Source organism: Coptis chinensis, chromosome 5 (genome assembly GCF_015680905.1).
Source record: "Coptis chinensis isolate HL-2020 chromosome 5, ASM1568090v1, whole genome shotgun sequence".
Classification (NCBI taxonomy): Eukaryota; Viridiplantae; Streptophyta; class Magnoliopsida; order Ranunculales; family Ranunculaceae; genus Coptis; species Coptis chinensis.
In genome coordinates, this window is record NC_141460.1 from 15,241,904 (window position 1) to 15,262,140 (window position 20,237).

The 20,237-nt window shown below is 36.4% G+C and overlaps 1 protein-coding gene and 1 pseudogene across 2 annotated transcripts; one reads left to right on the forward strand and one right to left on the reverse strand.

The window, feature by feature from the left end:
* Positions 1 to 3,507: 3,507 nt before the first annotated feature.
* Positions 3,508 to 8,302, reverse strand: LOC147496846 (sterol 3-beta-glucosyltransferase-like; annotated as a pseudogene). Its single transcript, XR_015194914.1, has 14 exons — positions 8,167 to 8,302; positions 8,013 to 8,084; positions 7,575 to 7,919; positions 7,415 to 7,485; positions 7,182 to 7,263; positions 6,890 to 6,988; positions 6,714 to 6,769; positions 6,507 to 6,541; positions 6,216 to 6,432; positions 5,638 to 5,847; positions 5,077 to 5,136; positions 4,937 to 4,976; positions 4,627 to 4,848; positions 3,508 to 3,781 (listed from the first exon to the last, which is right to left on the reverse strand). The product of XR_015194914.1 is annotated as a sterol 3-beta-glucosyltransferase-like (transcript).
* Positions 8,303 to 19,525: 11,223 nt separating this feature from the next.
* On the forward strand, positions 19,526 to 19,951 carry LOC147496847 (uncharacterized). The gene has a single exon (XM_086562679.1). It carries the CDS (start codon positions 19,526 to 19,528, stop codon positions 19,949 to 19,951), a length of 426 nt encoding a protein of 141 aa, XP_086418805.1.
* Positions 19,952 to 20,237: the final 286 nt, after the last annotated feature.

A 20,237-nucleotide genomic window follows, 5' to 3' on the forward strand; every position in this document is an offset into this window, starting at 1 on the left:
TCCCTCCATCGGAATATCAAGTAGAAAATCATTTGCGTGTTCTAACTGCAAGCATCCAATGACTGTTTTTTGACGAGCATATAACTCAAACTCCCTCTCAAGACCAGCAACAATCTTACCGTAGAACGCTTCCGCCAAAACTTTTTGTGGTTTTGAGGGGACGGTAACATTCACAGCCAGAGAATTAAGGTCAAGATCGGGTAGACAGAGACTCAATGCACTGCTAGCAACATCAAGAATCCTATCAACATGCACTGGCCCACAGCTCCTAAGAATGTGGTTCTGAAGCTCAGAAGTCTGACAACGGGAGGCCACGAAAGCAAAAGTAGAGACATCAGAGGCACAATAGATACCTAACCCACCAAGACGTAATGGGAGTGTCGATAAACGCCACTGCAGATCACCGAAGCTAGGACCATCAGAAACCACAATATCCTGGAGAACACTGCGGAGATGCCGATCAAAAGTTTTAGCTGCCTCTCTGAAAAGCGATGGTGGACAAGTACGAATCGCAAAGACCAACTTAGAGAGCCCAACACAAGCTCGTAAAAGCACTAACTCACACTGAGGATCTTCCAACATAGCTAAACGGTCCATCAAAGTTATAACCTTTGCAACACGCTTTCGAGCAAGGCCCCTGACAAATTAAAGGATGGATCAGTGCTGACCGCACCTCCAAGCAACCTGACCCCTTGCTGAGGACGGGACAGATCTGAAGGAAAGAGACTGGGAGTGGAGCGACGTGGATCCAGTGATGGCCAAAATACCTCAGTTTTAGCCACATTAAGAACTAGCCCATAAGAAGGTCTTTCTTCCTGAATCATACCCAAAGTTGTCGCCACCTGTTCTGTATCTCCGACTAGAGTCCCATCATCTAGGTACCAAGCCTGTAGCAATAATTGACAACTGGACTGGATCCGTAGAATCAGGGGATGCAGCACCAGTGCAAAGAGAAGGGGACCCAAAGGGTCGCCTTGCTGGACCCCAGTAGCAGACTATATGTAACCATCTCCCAAATATAACCTTGCAAGTTGACAATACAAGTACTCGGCCCAAGGGGCAATAGCTGGGCACCGGATACGAACCTCTCTTAACATGGTAGTCCGATCAACCATGTTAAAGGCATTCTGAAAATCTACAAGTAGCATCGAAAGATAAGTATTGTCCCTGTTAGCATACACTATACGGTTGACAGCATGCAAAATTGCTTCTGCTCCACCAGAAACACCAACCTCATATTGAAAATTTTGTAAGTACCCTACCACATCTTTGGAAACTCTTTTCATTGCAATCTTGGAGACCAGACGGCGCCAAACTATGCCCACAGCTGTAGGGAAAATATTATTATCCGGCTTAAGAGTGGAGTATGCGGAGCACTCGCAATGAACTTTGCTAACGGCTATGGACATCGTCCCTGTAACCAAAGATTCACCACAGGGGTCAATGATTCTAGCAAATTAGACGATATAGCTGCTGCAGCACCACTCATTGCATCCAACAAGTGCTGAGCTCGAAGACCATCACTGCCACAAGAAGTACCTTTCGGAAACGACCTAATACATGATAATAGGGCGTCTCTCTCTACCACTAAAAGGGGCTCAACAAAATGAACAGTTGGTCTTACAGGTGGTTGTCGCATCGGGTGCTTCTCCTCTAATGCACATATGGTCTCCGAAAGATACTTCTTGTGGCTGTGATGGTCTTCGAGCTTAGCACTTGTTCTTACAGATTATTTTTTTTAATAATCTAAAAGAAAATGCGAGAAGAAAAAGGGATTTTGGAGTTTAACTTTTTGAAGAGTGGGCGTTAGATTGACTTATTGAGACAGTTCTATTTTACTTTGGACTATTAATAATTGGAAATTTTAAAATTATTAACTTATTTGTAGTACTTGATTATGCCATTATGGTTGGTAATTAGTAGTATCTTATTTAGAGTCGTGTTTTGGTACTGAATCTAAAACTTATAGTATTTGGATGAATAATGATAATTTGATATTTTTATGTATTTGAATTTTCTTTCATTTGTATTATTATTATTTTTATTTTATATGCCTATTCTTTTTTCCACTCTTATAAAAAATCAAACTCCTTATCTATTATATTCTTTATCATCGGTTTTTACCGTTTCTTTTACGTATTATACGTTTTAAATCCGTTTTATGGTTTTAAACCCATTTTTTATGTCCCACGTTTTTTTTCTTTTTCGAGACGTTCCGTTTAAAACACGAACTAAGTTTTTTTCAAGTACACCATTTTAAACTCGTACCGTACTTGCAATGCCCCTAACTTTAGCTGTAGCATTATATTTCATTCATTTTATCATTCCCACCCTCCTCCCATTCTGTTTGCATAGGTGTAGTAGACCCCTTTTTTTTTTGTGAAGTTTGAACTGTAAGTGTTTCTTTCCTTGACGTTCTATTTAAATGAAACTACAGCTGAGTTGCAAATTCTCCCACAAATGGATGGATATTGGGCATGAGGATAAACTACCCATACTATTTTTTATTTTTTTTCGATAATCGATAAACTACCCATACTTTAACCATGCAAAGACAAATGTTGTTTTACACAAGGTCCAAAATATCGATATCGATCAATATATCGGTGTACCCAAAAACCGATATATATCGGATATTTCGGATATATCCATTTTTTTGGTAACCAGTCCAAACTATTTAAAATATCAGAAATATCGGAAATATAATATCGGAAATATCGGATATATATTGGAAATATATTGGAAATATCGGATTTATATTTTAAAATGGTCAAAAAGTCAACCGATATATATCGATTATATCGGAAATATCGATTATATCGGCGATATAAAGTTTCATATAAGAAATTCCGATATATATCGGAAAAAAAGGATTCTATATTCGGTGGATATATATCGGAAATATCGATATCGGTGTACCAAAATACCGATATATCGGCGATATATCGGATATATCGGCGATATTTTGGTCCAAGGTTTTACAAGTGAAGAAAACGGAATAATAATACTGCATAATTAACCAGTCAGATATTAAGTAAGCGTCCAAAGAAACTATTCGATAAGCCGACTGCTTAATATAAACGTCATTTATAATTTATAATTTTGCTAATCAGATAATAATTTCATTATTTATGGATGCTACTGCAACAGAGGATCTTTGATTTACAAAACTTGAGGAGTCCTGCGTCCTGCCACTATTTTCATGAACTGTAACCACAAGTTCACTGCATCTATTTTAAATTCATGGATCAATTGGCTCGCGGGATGACAGGATGCATGGAGTCACGGACCCTCCAAAAAAAGTATAATATGATCATCTGCACATAATAGGTATTGATTTCTAGATTATCCCTGGAGACTTTTATCCCATAAATACTATTTATCCTTGCTGGATACCTCTCACCAATTTGAATGATTAAAGAAGAGGGAAAAACCCGGTGTACATAAACTTCATATGTCGGTGCACATACATCTGCCAATCCAATATGAATTATGAACGACAAAATGGGTACTTGATACATGAAAGATTGGATTATAAAGATTAAGATCATACAAATAATTTCGTTGCGTTGAACAATAAGAATGCCAGTGCGTCACATGAGACATGAAAGATTATATCACAACTTCACAAGGAATACTATTACACAAAATAGCAATAATGGGACATCAAAGCCATAAACCTCGCAAGCCCGAAGTTCTGACAAAAAGGCAAAGTTAAATTGGCTCAACTTTGACACTTCATCTCTTCCTTCATAGCGTTCACAGCTTCTCCAACTCCATCCTGAAAATTCCAAAGTATTTAGCAACATTTTTATACTTTGCATACTTAAAACACACCCGAAAATGAAATTTCGCAGTCAAATAGTGCATGAAAGGATCCCAAACAGCAAGAGACATCTGCTCCAATCTAAACAGGTCTCTCTTACATAAGCAAAAATGGTAAATGTGGTCCCTTATAAATTTCGAATTGGGCAGATATTCATGTGGTCATTCTCATGATCATATAGACTATCTTAATAGAAGGGAAAATAAAATAAGAATAATAATTGCATTTGGAAGTTTGTAACCCCATTCATAGTAGTTATGCACTTATGCCTGGAAATTTTTTTGACTCTATTTTAAATGAAGACTTGATGGGGGTGGAAAACTTGGAATGTTCTTATTCTGTGGAAATGATCTATACTGTGACTTGTGAGGAGCTCAAACCCCATACAAAATGAGCACACCTAGTGCTAGTTTGGGGAATAGGTCGAAGGCTGATGCTATCAAAAGCAAAATCTCACGTGGTAGCATTTACCTGGCCCTCACTGACTCAAGTCATCCAAACTAAATCTACAGTAGCTACCTTAACAAAACAAAGTTATTAAGATAGCAGTCATCATATCTGAATGCCCATGCACAAGATACAAATAAGAGATCTAGACCAGCGATCCTTATGTCACTTGACGGAAGTTGAAGATCAGGTTTTGATCTAGGTGATTTCTTGCCTTGCCGATTGAAATGGTGCCTCACCTTCAGAACATGATTTCTACTTAGCACTGTAATGTATAAATATAATCTCTGATCACCACTACTAGGAAACATAAGAGAGAAAATGCATCGATGGAAATGGTAGAATGTAAGTACCTCGGAAACAATTCTTTCAGCAATTTCTGATGCACATGCCTTTATTTCAGGAGATAAAGCTGAATTTAAGGCATTTGTTAACACATTTGCAGCTTTCCAAATGTCAGTATCATCATCTTTATCTGGGAACAAAAGGTACTTGTCTAGTGGTTCTGGTGCAACTCCAAGCCAGAACATCCTCTCTGCCCAATAGAACTGATCCAACAGAAATGGGCATATAACCTGCAGCCCAAAATTCATCAATAAACACCAACTAAAACATATAATTAAATAATTAAATGCTAGTGATCCATGGAGGTCTGTAACCAACCTGGGGGAGTCCAGTATGTAGTGCTGCTGCAGTAGAACCACTGCTTACCCATTAAGACCAAGAAGAAGAGGAAGTCGCATCAGCTCAGTGAATTGAATGGTTTTGAAATAACAATCTCTGGTATGAGTATAAGTTGCTACCTGCCACCGTGATGTACCGCCACAGCACATCTTTGAAAGAGCCAATTGTATGGGATGGTACTATTTTACAAACATGGAGAATATGGTCAGTAACTTCAAAATAGAAAGAGGTGAAGATATGCAACAAGACCTTGTTTTTGGTAAATTCTTCTTTGACGCAAATGAAGTTGAAATGACAAAATGTTAATGAAATGACAAAATGACCAATGTCCAGCATCATCAGCTATTGAAATAACGGACATTTTGACCAATGTCCAGGGTCTTGACCAGAAGCATCGAGGTATTGTCTACTAAAAATAGGTCCAAGAAAACATGGACTTTATATGTTTCAACTAAACTCTCCTGAATAAATCACTTTCGTAAACATCTTCTGGATATCTACAAAAAGAATCCTTAAGATTTTATAAGTCTTTAGAAGACATATACAAGACTTTTTGATTGTTTTTAAAGTCTCATTTGCAGTCTTGGGTTGACTCTTGAGTCTTAATGCTGAATTTTTCCATTTATGAATATCTCACTTAAAATGACCATTCTTGCCGAGAAGGATTCAAAAGTAAGTACCCGGAAAAACAGAAGAGCTGATCCCAAAAAAGGACACCATCCTCAGAGCAGATTTTTCGATCAAAACAAGACAATGCCTCAGCAAGCATCTGAATAGCAGAGTCTAAAGGTTCATACCCAGCAGTAAAAAGGATGAATCTGTAATTTGTGATCTGTATAACAGTTTGAAGTACTAGAAGAAATGCTCGTGAGTTCCTCAGAAAACCCATGCTGCATATAACAAGGGTCACTTAGTTCAAGAAACTAAGGACATGGATGACACATAATTTAATACTACCAGACCACCAGTACATCATGGATGGTTCCTATATAGTGTACGTAGAGTAGTTTAAGCTCAGTAAGTCCAACAAATAGCAGAATGTCAACGCAATGTGGCTTTTACGCGTTACTCATAACCTGCCTTGGTCTCTACAGCTCGTCTATAGAAAGTACATATTCTCATAAACTCTAATATGTTACTTTTGAGAGGGTCCAACTATGCTTATTTTCTTAGATTCTAATACTTCACTTTTGATAATGTTCAAAGCAGGAACCTAGGCAGTAGTTGCAGATGAGTTAAGATAAATGACTAAACATACCTTCCAACTGAAGAAAACCCTATGAAGATGGGGACATCTGAAGTCGAAGTCATCAGAAAGCATTGTAAATCCATATAAGTTGAACAGAGTTCATCCTTTGGGTGTAGATATCTTTCAGAAAATTGAATTGATAGATCTCTGCATTTGTTACATGAAAACTGCCATTCCATGGGAACAAACCAAAGGCCACATACTCGAACATTTGATGGCCAATAACCTGTTATTCCCTTCGGGTTAGCAGCACACAACAAATAATTCCACAAATAGTGAAAAACTGATAAAACAAACAACCTGGGCATTCAACAACTTCCTTGCTAAATCCATACCTGTTGGATATTTTGTTCATTAAAAAAATGTCAGAGAGGGAAAGAGGGATAAAGAGTTCGATATGCTCTGCTAGCTACAAATATGTGCAGCAAAAAAGGAAAAAACAACTTAACCTGTACTAGATTTGGCACTCCATTTAAAGCCATAGTAAGAGGTAGTCCTAATTCTTACAACAGCATGGGGGATTGAACCCAATCATGTGATGTGGGAAGACCTGTGACTGGATCCTGCATTTGAAAAGATAAAAAAATACTTTTAAGATTGAACACATACTGGTATTTACGAGCTTTTTAAGCGCTTAGGTATGATCAGAGAATTGCTTCTCTTCATTTATCAAAGGCCCAAACCATAAAAGGGCAAGGACTCAGGTTTAATTCACTCCTCCATGATCCCCAATCTTCAGTGAAAAGAGGCCACATCCAATGTATGACATCATTCCAGCAAACCTATTTTGGGCATTAAAGTGAAAATCAGATGCTATTAATCTTATGTGTTTCTACAAAGATATATCACACTTGTGAAATGGTACACTTTCCGTGATCTAATAACTGTCTAAAGATGCAGTAGATGGGGTAGAAGGAATGTGATTCTCAGAAGCAATTCTAATTTTTTTAGATATTGAAAAGAAATGTGGCATACCTTGTGAGGAGGAACTAGCTGAAGATGGTTAAATGAGAGTGGGATATCCTTCTTGAATTGGCGTTCGAATGATGAAGGTGCACTATGAAGAAAGTTACATAAGGGCCAGATCAAAACAATAAGCAGTCCAAGCAATACAGTTTACTCTATCATCCAATAAGGAAATAAGATTAACATTATATGTTGGGGAGAATAAACAATGAAAAGATTATTGTTGAGACTTATTTTAGCACCTGTACGGAACAACATATGGAGAAGCAACAGCACAGCGAACACGAAAGAGTTCTGCAAGGCTCCATCCTTCCTGCATTAGCATGTGAAAAAACAAAAATCACAGTTTCAACTATAAACAATGTTCAGAGGTATATAATGCAAATTCAAAGAAATAGATACCAATGCAAAAAAGTTAATCACTACGAAGTCATCTTACATACTTGGACCATCTCCAAATATCCTCCCCATTACATCCAAGCATTCATTTCTATGTTCTTTTGTAATGATCTTCTTCTGCATCAAAAATTAGATTTCCACAGACTCTGAGCAGCAAGAAAAAGGAATTCAAGTTAGAACTTAAATTTGTTGTTCTCCCTATAGAAGTAGAACAACAACTCTTGGTTTAAACATGCTAAATTTGCAATTCTAACCTGAAGTGCTATGATCCTGATAAGCAGAAACAACGGGTGGCGATGAAACCGGAAAAAAGGAGACACTCTTAGCAGCCAAATGTGGAATCAAATTCTGTTAAAAAAAAACAAAACCACATCTTCATATTCAAGTTATCAACTGATTAATGGATTGGTAATAAAAGTTGTGAAATATAAGGGTGTGAACCTGATGAGAAGAATGAGTGATGAGAAACACTTGGTATTGAAGTTGGTCAGTAGCAAAACCTGCAGCAATGGCCTGAAAAGTATAATGATCAGCTAACAAAGAGAAACAGAAAGAAAGAGAGAAAGAGAAAGAGTTTGTGTGTAAGTGTTGTTACAGCAATGGGTAGCACGTCGCCTTTGGTTCCAAATGCCATGAAAACAGCTCTTGCCTTCTTGCTGCTCTCACTATCCATGAGCGCCTTCTCTGTTTCTCTTCTCCTCTGTTTCTACTCTAATAACGCGGGCCTTTTGGTACTCATGGGCCTTTCTATGGGCTTTTTATTTAGTTCTTAGGATCAGTTACGTTGATTCAAAAGTCAAAACATAGTGAAAGTAGTTAGTGAGCATGAATATTTATATCTAGATACCATGGAAAATCACAATAATCATTTGTTATGAATATTTATATCTAGATACCATGGACAATCACAATAATCATTTGTTATTATCTATGAGAAAATTTTTTAGAGTTTATGACAATTTAGTACCATGGAAGTTGTTAAACTTTTGTAACTTTTTTCTAAATGGTTCAAACAAAATTTTATTTCTCACAAGCTTTGTATATGGAAATTTATTGGCACGAACCACCAACTTTCAATTTGTTTTTAGGTTTCAGTCTCTTTTCCGTCCAATTTCACTAATTGTTTCACTAACGGCGTTACACTATTTACGTGAACAGTTTTTTTTTTAAGATAATCTTTAACCAATCTTTTTAAAAAAAAACACTATTCACGTGAACAGTGTGTGTTTTTTTAGATAACCTTTAACCAATCTTTTTTTAAAAAAAACTATTCACGTAAACAGTGTTTTTTAGATAATTTTTAACCAATCTTTTTTAAAAACACTGTTCACATGAACAATGTTTTTATAACACTATTCATGTGAACATTGTGTGTGTTTTTTTTTAAATAAGCTTTAATCAATATTTAAAAAAAACACACACACTATTCACGTGACCAGTGTGTGTGTTTTTTTGGAGATAATCTTTAACCAATCTTTTTTTGAAAACACTATTCACATGAACATTGTTTTTTTTAAAAAATATCTTTAATCCATCTTTAAAAAAAACACACACATACTATTCACATGAACAATGTTTTTTTTTTAAAAAAAAATTATTTTTTTTTAAGATTGATTAAAGATAATTTTAAAAAGAAGAAGCAGATAATTTTTTTTTTTTGAAAACACTATTCACATGAACATTGTTTTTTTAAAAAAAAATCTTTAATCCATCTTTAAAAAAAACACACACATACTATTCACATGAACAATGTTTTTTTTTTAAAAAAAATTATTTTTTAAGATTGATTAAAGATAATTTTAAAAAAAGAAGAAGCACTGTTCACGTGAATAGTGTTTTTAAAAAAGATTGGTTAAAGATTATCTAAAAAACACTGCTCACGTGAATAGTATTGTAAAAATACTGTTCACGTGAATAGTGTAACACAGTTAGCGAAACTGTTAGTGAAATTGGACGGAAAAGAGACTAAGGTACTAAATTGAAACAAATTGAAAGTTCGTAGTACGAATATGCGAGAAATAAAGTTCAGGTACCATTTAGAAAAAAAAGTGAAAGTACGTGGTACTAAATTGTCATAAACTCAAACTTTTATGCCATAAACCATGCGCACTCTTTTTTGGAAGCTTGAGATCAAGTGTGTGTCCACTGATTCTAACAATATAAAATTAATTAAAAAGAATCAAAAGATACTAGTATACTGCATTGTAGTGGGGGGCCAAGCATAGCATTTCGTTAATTATAAATTATATTATTTAATTTAATTATTAATTATAAAAATCTCACTCGTTAAATTAATTATTATTTAATTATAATTTTTTTTCAAAAAAAAAAAAATTAATCACCACAGTTGGACTAAAATTAAAAGACTTTGAAAAAAATTCAAAATTTTCAGATAAAAGATTAGGCAAACCACGTAACCATGTTCAGTTAAAAGATTGAAATACTATGTTCTATTAAAATTAGCCCAACCATGTAACCTTATTACTCAAACGCTTTGAAGTTAGAAAATCAATCATAAGTCTAGAGTCTAGAGTGCCATTTTGGCATAATTAAACCCAGCTCTACATAATGAGAAATTTTTATTTAATCATGTCCAAAAAACGTATTAACAAAATAAATCTAATGAACGTAATTGTAACAACAACCAAACATCACAAGACATTATTAAGACTAAAATCAAATTAGTTGTACATCAACCTCATTTTTTCTCCATTTATATTTTTTTTTATACTCTCCTCTGTAATTTCAACATGAAATCATATCTCCAAGTTATGTCTGTAAAACACCATCCAAAAACATAATACATATAACAAACTAAGATGTATAACACCATCCAAAATTTTGACAGAGCCTCCTCTGTAATTTCAACATTAAATCATATCTCCACGTTATACCTGTAAAACACCATCAAAAAACATAATACATAGAACAAACTAAGATGTACAACACCATCCAAACTTTTGACAGAGCCTCCTTTGTAATTTCAACATTAAATCATATATCTACGTCATACCTGCTTTCAACTTTTACAAAACACAATCCAAACACAAAAGTACATAACAATTTACATCCTATAAGTTCAAAAACATAATACATACAACAAAATACATGTAAGACTTTACAGATTGTTTCATTACAAAGCTCTCACTATGCAGTTGCACCTAAACATATGGTGGAGATTTACACTAGTGCATACAACAAAATACACGTAAGACTTTACAGATTGTTTCATTACAGAGCTCTCATTATGCATTTGCACCTAAACATATGGTGGAGATTTACACTAGTAATCAAGCTTAAAGAAGATGGCGGGTGGAGGTGAATCAAAGTCCAGTAGGAACAAACGAGATACACTAGCAAGTGTCAAAAAATGTTCTTCATGGTTTGTATTTGCCGAGTCCCTACATAGATTTAAAAAAAACAAAAAACATCAACTTTATCAAAGTAATAAAAAACCTTAATAAAAAAAAAACTTCTTCAAGGTAATGACATAAACATTACTTCAAAAGTAAAAACATGATAATTGTAGGCTTAATCGCAAATATAATATACATATATACTGCTTATCTAACTAGCTTAGATAGCAAGTAAAGAAACATATTTTGTCTAACTTTAGAGATGTACGTTTAAAGGTACATATAGATGAATCTACTATAAGATGCAATCACGAATTAACATACCGAGAATATAAACAAAATCTCAAGATAAGTGTAGTTTCAACTAATGCTTGTAGTTGACATATGAAGCAAATAGCTCTCCTTTTGCAATCGGCCTTTAAGACCAGCACATCTTCTAATTCTTTGCAATCTATTTAAAGTGAACATAGGGCTAAATGTCAGATCACACAAACTTTCTGGTACATGACAAAGCAATAAATGTTAAACCGAGGCTTTCTCTTTCACCAATATCTACCACAGCTTGATCAAGAGTGAGCCCTTGACTTTTATGAATTGTTATAGCCCAACAGAAAACTAGAGGAATCTGAGTTCTTTGGCATGAAGTATCATTTGTTTTCCAATGAGTTGCTTGTGGAGCAATTGGTATTATATTGGAATCTAGATAGAACTTAGGACCACAGTAGTTATCAAAGTCAACCATGACTGCAAGAAGAGTATCTTCTGGTGATTTGCAACCATTTGGATAGACAATGTCCACAATAATGCCCATTGCACCATTAACTAGGCCATTGTGTGTGGCAATGTTTGATTGAAGCATAACACGTGCACCAACTGATAAACACAAAAATTTTTCCAAGCCTTTCGCATCATTAGACAAAACCCTGGAAGCAGTATCACAATTATTTTTTGATACAATTCGAGCAACAGGTTTTCCAAGCTCAATTAGTCAATTGAGATTGTAATCATGTGCAACTTGCTTGGTCAGAAATAGACGCAAAGTATATTTGAAGGTGTTAATTTCTTCCGCACTAAGCGAGGAAAAGTCTCTAGTCAGATATAATTTCCAGTCATCAATCGTGGATGTTCCATCACTGAGTCTCATCAATGCTTCCCGAAACAAGGCTTGCTTATCCCCTGCTTGTCGAAATATATGAGATAATCGAACACATTTATCAAAAAAAGAGTACATAAGTCCACCGTATAGTTGCTGAGGACTCCCACCTCCTTTATGCAATTCCCTATCGCATACAGGAGGTAACTAACGCATATCACCAACAAGGAGAATAGAGACATTACCAAATGGCTCGTTAGGCCCAAAAATATCTCGACAACGACAATCAATATTCGCAAGCATAGATGTTCTGACCATACTATATTCATCAATAATGATGAGTTTGGTGTCTTTAAAGTCTTCTTGCATACGCTGACATTGATCACCTTCAAAAGATTTAAATTTTTTTGAAACATTTCGTTCAGTTGTTTGTTCAGTTCTGATGGTGAGTTCATGGTGTATGGTTGCACCTCCAATATTAAAAGCAGCGACTCCAGTTGGAGCCATGACACGTACTGCTTTAGCTGATCTAAAAAATCCAGTAATTGAATTCATAATTGCATTTATGAGAGTTGATTTCCCCGTGCCTGCACCGCCACAAACTATCATACAAATGCACGCTCGACATTCTAGTGCTCGAATAACCATATCATGTGCCACTCTTTGTTCAGGAGACAATTTATCAAGGGTTACAATAAGAGGTTCAATGTTAACTTCTTCTCCACTGCGCAAAGTATGCACAAATTTTCTTTCACTCTCCATGTTTGGATATCAATATAAACCTTCAGCCCAATTGTGTGAAGTATCAAAGTCTCGCCTTCCTAATTTGACATTCTCCCCAGGGACAAACAAGGGACCTATTGCTACTGCCATCATCCATTCATCTCGAAATAGGTCTTCCATATCATTCTCTATCTTAATATCATCTTCGAATTCTTCATCAACAGGTTCAGGAAGAATTATTGATTGGTGTTCTTCGAAGCCCAAGTCAATGTACCTTTCTGACCATAGTATGAAATCCCCTTTTACTTCTTCCAGACTCCGAAAATGGGGATGAATCAAGACTTGTTAACGACAAAATTATTCCCATTTTTCAGTGTTTGGTAGGATGTCACCATCCAGTTGTGGAACCAAACGCACAATTGCACTAGCTCGAGAAGTGTGCCAATGTAATTTCTGTAAAACTCTTTGATGCAAGCTCAGATTTTGAATCATACTTAGCAATGTAATTTACTACAGACTGCATCGAAAGGATGGGCGACCAATCAATGTTTGCACGCCATGTCTGTAGAATTTTTCTATTATGGGAGCAGACTAACTCATCATTCCGACGCCCCATAAATCGGAACATATTACTGTTAGGCGGTTCTTCAATAATCTTCGATTGATCAAGTACATCAAATGGATATCTAAAGCGGTATCCCATCTATTTTGTTGTTTTATGTAAATGTAAGAAATGGCTTCCACATATGCTGTGTCACATGACCCAATTAACCAATAAAGCATAGTCATTTTCATCTGTATCAAGATTCAACTCAAGTGGCAAAGTACGCTCACAAATGCTCTCGTATATTTCTATCCATGATAGGATCTGGATTTACAGTGGAAACAAGCCTATCAAAATATTCAATGACATTTGATCTAACCTCTGCGCTTGTACCTATCCCGCTAACATCTGGAGCACCTCTTAGCCAAAGAAATCCATGAATATGACCACAGCCACGATTCTGCCACTCAAACCGGTACTAATGATCAACCACAAAAAACTCATTGCTTAAATATTCCCGAAAGAAATTGGATACCCTAGCCTGAAAGAACCATGCGATGACACTTGGATTTTCGTTAACCAACCTTGCACGTCCCCTCCTTTTTTCTAAAGGAGACAACCTGTAAGTCATATAATTCAACATGTCATACCTGTAAAGATCCTCAAATAATTCCTAACGCATAGAGAAGATATATTAAAATGATGTACAACACCATCATTTAACATTAAAATGAGACAACCTGTGAAGTGCATTAGATGGATCCAAAATGTGAAATAGTTCTGGCCATTGCATGTCAGCAGCACTGAATGTGAAGAATATCGTTGGCGGACCTAACTGTTTCACTATGGCTGTTAACTCTTTCAACCTTGTAAACCAAAAAGCACGAGTACCATGGATATTCCTTGCAAAGTAAGAAATGCCACTGACTAGTTGTTTGTCACTAGATGAAATCTATCTCGAATATCTTGTATTGACAACTCTGCATCTCCTGGATTCTTTCTCACAAAAACATCACCCAATACAAATGCTTGCCACCTTGATAAAGAGTTCCAAACAAAGTACCGAAATCTTGAATCTTTGGCAAAACGACCATCATCATACTTCATCAAATATTGAAAGTATTGCAACGGGTTTACTTTTCTTTGACGGGCTTGCCTCAAATCAGCATTACCGCAAGGAAACAAGGTTGGAAAAGCCATAGCAATGTATCCAGGAGTTGAAAACTCATTAATGATCTCTATAGTGAAAAGCATATACACATGTGTCTGATCTGCATTTGGAACTTGCAATGCCCCCTTAAGAGACATGCTTGTTGATTAGGTTGCGGCAAAATAGCAATAATACCAGCAGCATGAAAATCATCAATGTGGAAATCTTGGTTATGTAGCTCAAGTGGTCCTTCATACTCATCTGCCTGCATCTGCACTGTTTTGTCTCCATTGTTAAGATCTCCCAAACTTTCTCCCGCACTTGGGATGTCTTCTGGTATCCCATCTACTGGAAGTCTTTCTAGAGTTATGTCATCAATAATTATATCACCATAGTGCCGATGATATTTTTTAAACCAAACCAATGCTTCACGTACAAACTCGCGACGAACATGAAACTCCTTGCTTGTATATGGCCCGCCCCTATTAACAACTAGTATTGCAGATAAATCAGCAGGCTTGTATGGCAAAACGGTTGCAATTGCATTGACATCTTGTGCAAAGTTTATCATATTACCACCTTATTTGTATTGTTGACCTTTAACACGATATACAGACATCATTGGGTGCACCCTAGCAATAAGAATTCTTTCTAAATCTGTCAAACGAGCCAATTCTAGAGGCATAATACCAGGATCACTGAGTTATCCACACTGAACATGCTTGTTTGGTGGTTCCCTCGCTTATCTGACTTGCAAGAAGAACACATACCTATAGATTAATTCAAATCAGGGAATCTTCTTTGGCATTCTAGACAACTTAACCATAGACTTGCAAGAAGAACAAATGCCTGCAGATATCTTCAAATTAGGGAATCTTCGTTTGCATTCTAGACAACTTAACCATACAATATCGTTACATGATTTTCTGAAAACTTGTGCATTGGTAAGAGGTAAGCAATCATTCACAATTTGTGTTTGAATAGTCACGTCACATCTATTGTTATCTCCAATACTCGATTGTACATGGGATTGTGGTTGTGGAACTCGTCCATATCGAGCAACTATCCTGCGGGAAAGAGCAACTATTTTGAAAAAAATCTTTGGTGAGCAATTATACGAAGAGCTGCCTTTCTATAAAACACACGTAGTGCATTATGAACTGCCCGTTCAACAGGTCTTGATTTTCAACTATTAGTCTTCGAAGAGCTCTACGTAAAGCCAGCTTGAAACGATGTATCTCTGCCGTTTCATTTTGGTTAGACAAGTTTCTTTGATCATTATCTAGATGACGCCGAACACCTTGTTGGCCAAAGGTTTGACCAGTTCGCACTTACTTGCGTCGGGAGGTATCAACATCTCAACACAAAGAATGTTGCTCAATTGTCTGATTTGCTCGTGCTCGCTTTCGACGAGAGGTGTCAATATCCCGAATAACAGTACGTTACTCATTTTTTAGTTTTGTACGTGCTCTTTTACGTCTAGCAGAATTTTCACCTCTTCTAATTTCCAGTCTTTGACTTTGTAACATACTTTGTTCTTGACTTGGTATCCTCTCAATAAACATAGAATTTTCAGGTTGAGTTGCCTTTCTCATATTACAAATCCACTGTCTGAGCGGACAATTTTCATCTAAATTATCAATCCTCGCCCCAATCCCGTGCAAATAATTTGTATCACGATTTTCAACACGTACTGCAATTACATCCAGAATTTCCTTGTTGATATGATATCCTCTGAATAAGGCTAGAATTTTCAGGTTGAGCTGCCACCCTTATTTTTTATTGAAACTCATATGTATATTTCCTTCCTTTGTAACATATTTTTATTTTGTAGATCAAGAAAAGTAGATCATTGATTGAGATGAAGCTATTGTTGGACAGAACGTATTGTGCTGTTTCTGTGTATCTTCTTTCCAATTTGTTTTTTCCTTATTTGGTTGCACATTTTTTTTTGTTGTACTTCATTTATATTAACTTAATTATGAGATTTATTACAGATGTTGCACGCTGCAACCTGGTGTTTATTCCAAATTTGAATCCTTCATACTCTGGCCACCTATAGCGAGACCATGTGGGTCAAAAGAATATTTGAAGAACACACTAACATTTACATTATGAGTCAGTTTACTTTAGCGGTGGTAATAACGTTGTTTGTGAGGAGTTTGCACCTTGAATATTTCACCTTTGAAGGGGGCTTCACTTATGGTACAACATTTGCCCATTTCTAATTTTGCTTTTTATCAGTTTGGGCTGTGATATTGAAAATTAAGATGGCAATCTAGTATGAGAGCATAGGCGTTGTTATTGTATTAGCTGGACTTTTTGTTTCTTTAAGTGCTTTTCTGTTCTCCGCTTGGGCTGACTTGCACCAAGCCCAGCCCAACCAAGAAATATTTGCTGACCTAGAGTTGGGGCATGGGGCCAACCAATATGTCCAAGACCAACCTACCCAAGCCCCAAAAGTTCAAGCCCAATCCACCGATGCCCAACCCACCCTAGCCTAATCCACGCAAGCTGATAAGCACATAAATGCTACACATGTATGCCCATATTTATGTTATATTGTATAGTTAATTAATATAAGTTCCTTTGATTAGTCTATTTCCTTGGTTTTACAGAACTCAATGCAAATACGAAGAAACGGGCTGAGACCGATGCCTTTACGGAGTTGTGAGATTCTCACGTCTTGATTACATAGAGACTACACAAAACGAGATATGAAATAACATGTGTATGACATTATAAAGATACAGGAAAAAGTTGAGGTACTGTTGTCAAGAGGTCAAAGCGCGCCCGCGCTTGAATAAGCCTATGTTAGAGTGCGCCCGTGCTCCCTTCTAATTTCGCAGAATAACAGTGTTTTTCCAAACCCTTCGCAGCGCGCAACTCACCACTTGCAATCAATTTGGATAGTTCCAAAAGTGATTCAAACACAAAAGGAAAGGTTCCAAAAGGGATTCCAAGGCTTGTACGCCCTAATGGACCTTTATATAAACAAAGGAAGTGGAGAGCTCTTTCTCTCTCGCCCCCAACACACAAAATCACAAACCTGAAGACCGAAACTTTTGAAGAAGAAGAAGAGGCTACCATACAGAACAACGGTTTTGTCAATGACTCCTTTCATGTATTGTCTTGCTTCTTTCATCATGTTTAAGAGTAGCTAAGTAAGAAGCTAGGGCTTAGAGGAAGCCCTAGACTCGCGTAGGATTTTCTTGATTACTGTTTACTGTTTTCAACTTGATTTTTAATGATTAGCTAGCTTGATTAATTTCACTGTTTATAGTAGCACTACTTTCGTGGATTATATCTATCTTGATAGTCTTCATGTATTGACTAGTCCATAGTTAGATTAAGTGTTGCTATCATCAAAGCTTTGCCTTTAGTATTATTATAAGCTTGTGAAGAGTTGTGCTGTAAGAAGACAGTTCTTGCTAGGAGTTTATACTTATGTGCTGAAAATTCAAGCAACCTCATACATAAATTGATATAAGATATACACGATCACATCTTCGAGCAAGCTAAGGTTACCTTTCCCTCATGCTACTTGTATGATAAAAGAGAACTTTAAATTAGTGAATTAAGAGAACCTACAAGAGTCTAGGGTGGAATCAAACGCCTTAGTGTTTCCACCATTCATAGTTAAAACAAGTTGCATAATTTTCCTAGTATAATTAATATAGAAGTAGTTAACCACTCTTTTAATCAATAGCCATAATATTTGGATTAGGTTAAGTAGTATTTTAAAATTAAGTTATTCCTAGATCACAATCCCTGTGGGTTTGACCTTGTTCTCGCACACCTACTACAATAGACCTTGTGCGTTTGCAAGTAGTAATAGTAATATGAGTTAATTAACCTATTTATTTAGGTTGGTTAAATCTCTATCAAGTTTTTGGCGCCGCTGTCGGGGATTGTAGTGGCATAATTGAACGTTAAAACACTATTTTTTTATATTTTATAATTTTTTGTAGTTAAAATTAGTCATAGTGATAATTTAAGTTTCTGCTTTGTACTTCCTGCATAAGACCATAGGAATAAGTTCCTGACCTCTGTGATAAGTTTCTTGAAAAATTTGAAAACCACCTGTGAGAAACTTAGAGCGCATCTACGTCCTAGTTTGCCTTTCTTCAAAAGCGTGCTGCTGCCTTCTTCGATTTTCTACAAAATTAAAGCCTGAGCGCACGCGCTCTATTCCCGAAGTTACGTTTTTTTTTGGGCACGCAGCGCTTTGACTTCTATACTGAGACATCTGATTTTTTTCAGGCTACTTCCAATTGCTGTGAGGAATCCAGAACCGTGCTTGTACAAGTGTTCCAGTGCTGGAGGACACAGTGAAACTAAGGGAGGTATTCTGTTTACTCGTAGTTTAAATTTGTTCGTCTTGTGCGCCGTGATAGTTAAATAAGAGTCCTAGGTTTTTGAAATAGTTTATGGTAGAAACTCAGTCTAATAACACACCTTTAGCACCATTTGATCCTGAGATTGAACTCACTCTCCATAGGAGAAGTAGAAATCCCGAGTTAGTTAGAGGTACCCGTAACGTTTGTTGGCAATACATATATTTTTGCTGACATGGAGGGTAATAACAATGACGTGGTTGCCCAAGTACCTAGATCTATTAAGGAATACATATATCCTACTAGGACAACCCGACCATCTTGCATGTTCTCCCTGCAACCAATGCTAATCGATCACTTCGAGTTGGAACCCAATCTGCTGGGGCTCCTTCCTAAGTTAGGGGAACGGAGGAGGAAGATCCATATCTTCATGTAAAGGAATTTGAGGATATTTGTGGGACTATTAAGATTCAACAATTTAGTGATGAAGTTATAAAATTAAAATTATTTCTTTTTTCTCTTAAAGAAAAAGCCAAGAGTTGGTTTCACACTCTCCCATCGAATTCCATAACGGGATGGGAAAAGTTATGCATTGTATTTTTAAAGAACTTTTTCTCTAATCATAAGGCAACTGCTTTTAGAAAAGATTTGTCATTTTTTGCCAAACTGATGGAGAGTCATTATGGAAGTGTATGGAGAGGTTTAAGGGCATGCTCTCTTGCAGTGTCCTAACCATGGCCTAGAGAAGGGTATGCTAGTGCAGATTCTCGATGAGGGTCTTGATTTTAATTCTAAGGCTATGATTGAGACCATGAGTACTGTAGATTTTTGTGATAAGACTGTAGATGAAGCGTGGACCTTTTTAGAAGAAGTCTCTGAGAAGGTCCAGCAATGGGAAACTAGCCATGAGCCTAAAAAGGTGGCTAGTCGTACTACACAGAATGGTTTGTTCCGCGTTGACAAGGAATTTGACATGAACGCTAGGATGGCCGCTTTAATTAGAAGAGTTGAAGCTCTCGAGCTAGAAAAAGAGGGAAACTCTCTAGCTCTAGTTAACAATATTGATGCCCATGGTTGTCTTTTGTGTGATAATCTTGATCCCGTTATAGATAATTGCCCTGATGTAACTGAACAAGTCAATGCTTTTAATATATTCATACTAAATGCCAGCCAATAATCCTTTTTCTAACACATATAACCTTGGGTAGCGTAACCACCCCAATTTATCTTGGTCTAAAGGTATACATCAGGGAGGTCCTGTGGGTAACTCAAACCCAGTGCAGCAGTATGCACCCTAACCACCGAAACCCTCACCTTTAGAGGAAACCCTTGCCTAGTTAGCACAATCGGTCGCCAAATTGGAAGTTCAAATGGGTTGATAAGAGCCCAAAACTGTAGTTTTAACCCCTTAATAATATTACATTTAGACCAATATATGTATAATAAATAAGAGTTAGTACTGT

What these genes read in the sequence shown, in the direction of transcription:
- LOC147496847 (XM_086562679.1), top strand. Translation starts at nt 19,526, where the DNA reads ATGCTAGTGCAGATTCTCGATGAGGGTCTTGATTTTAATTCTAAGGCT.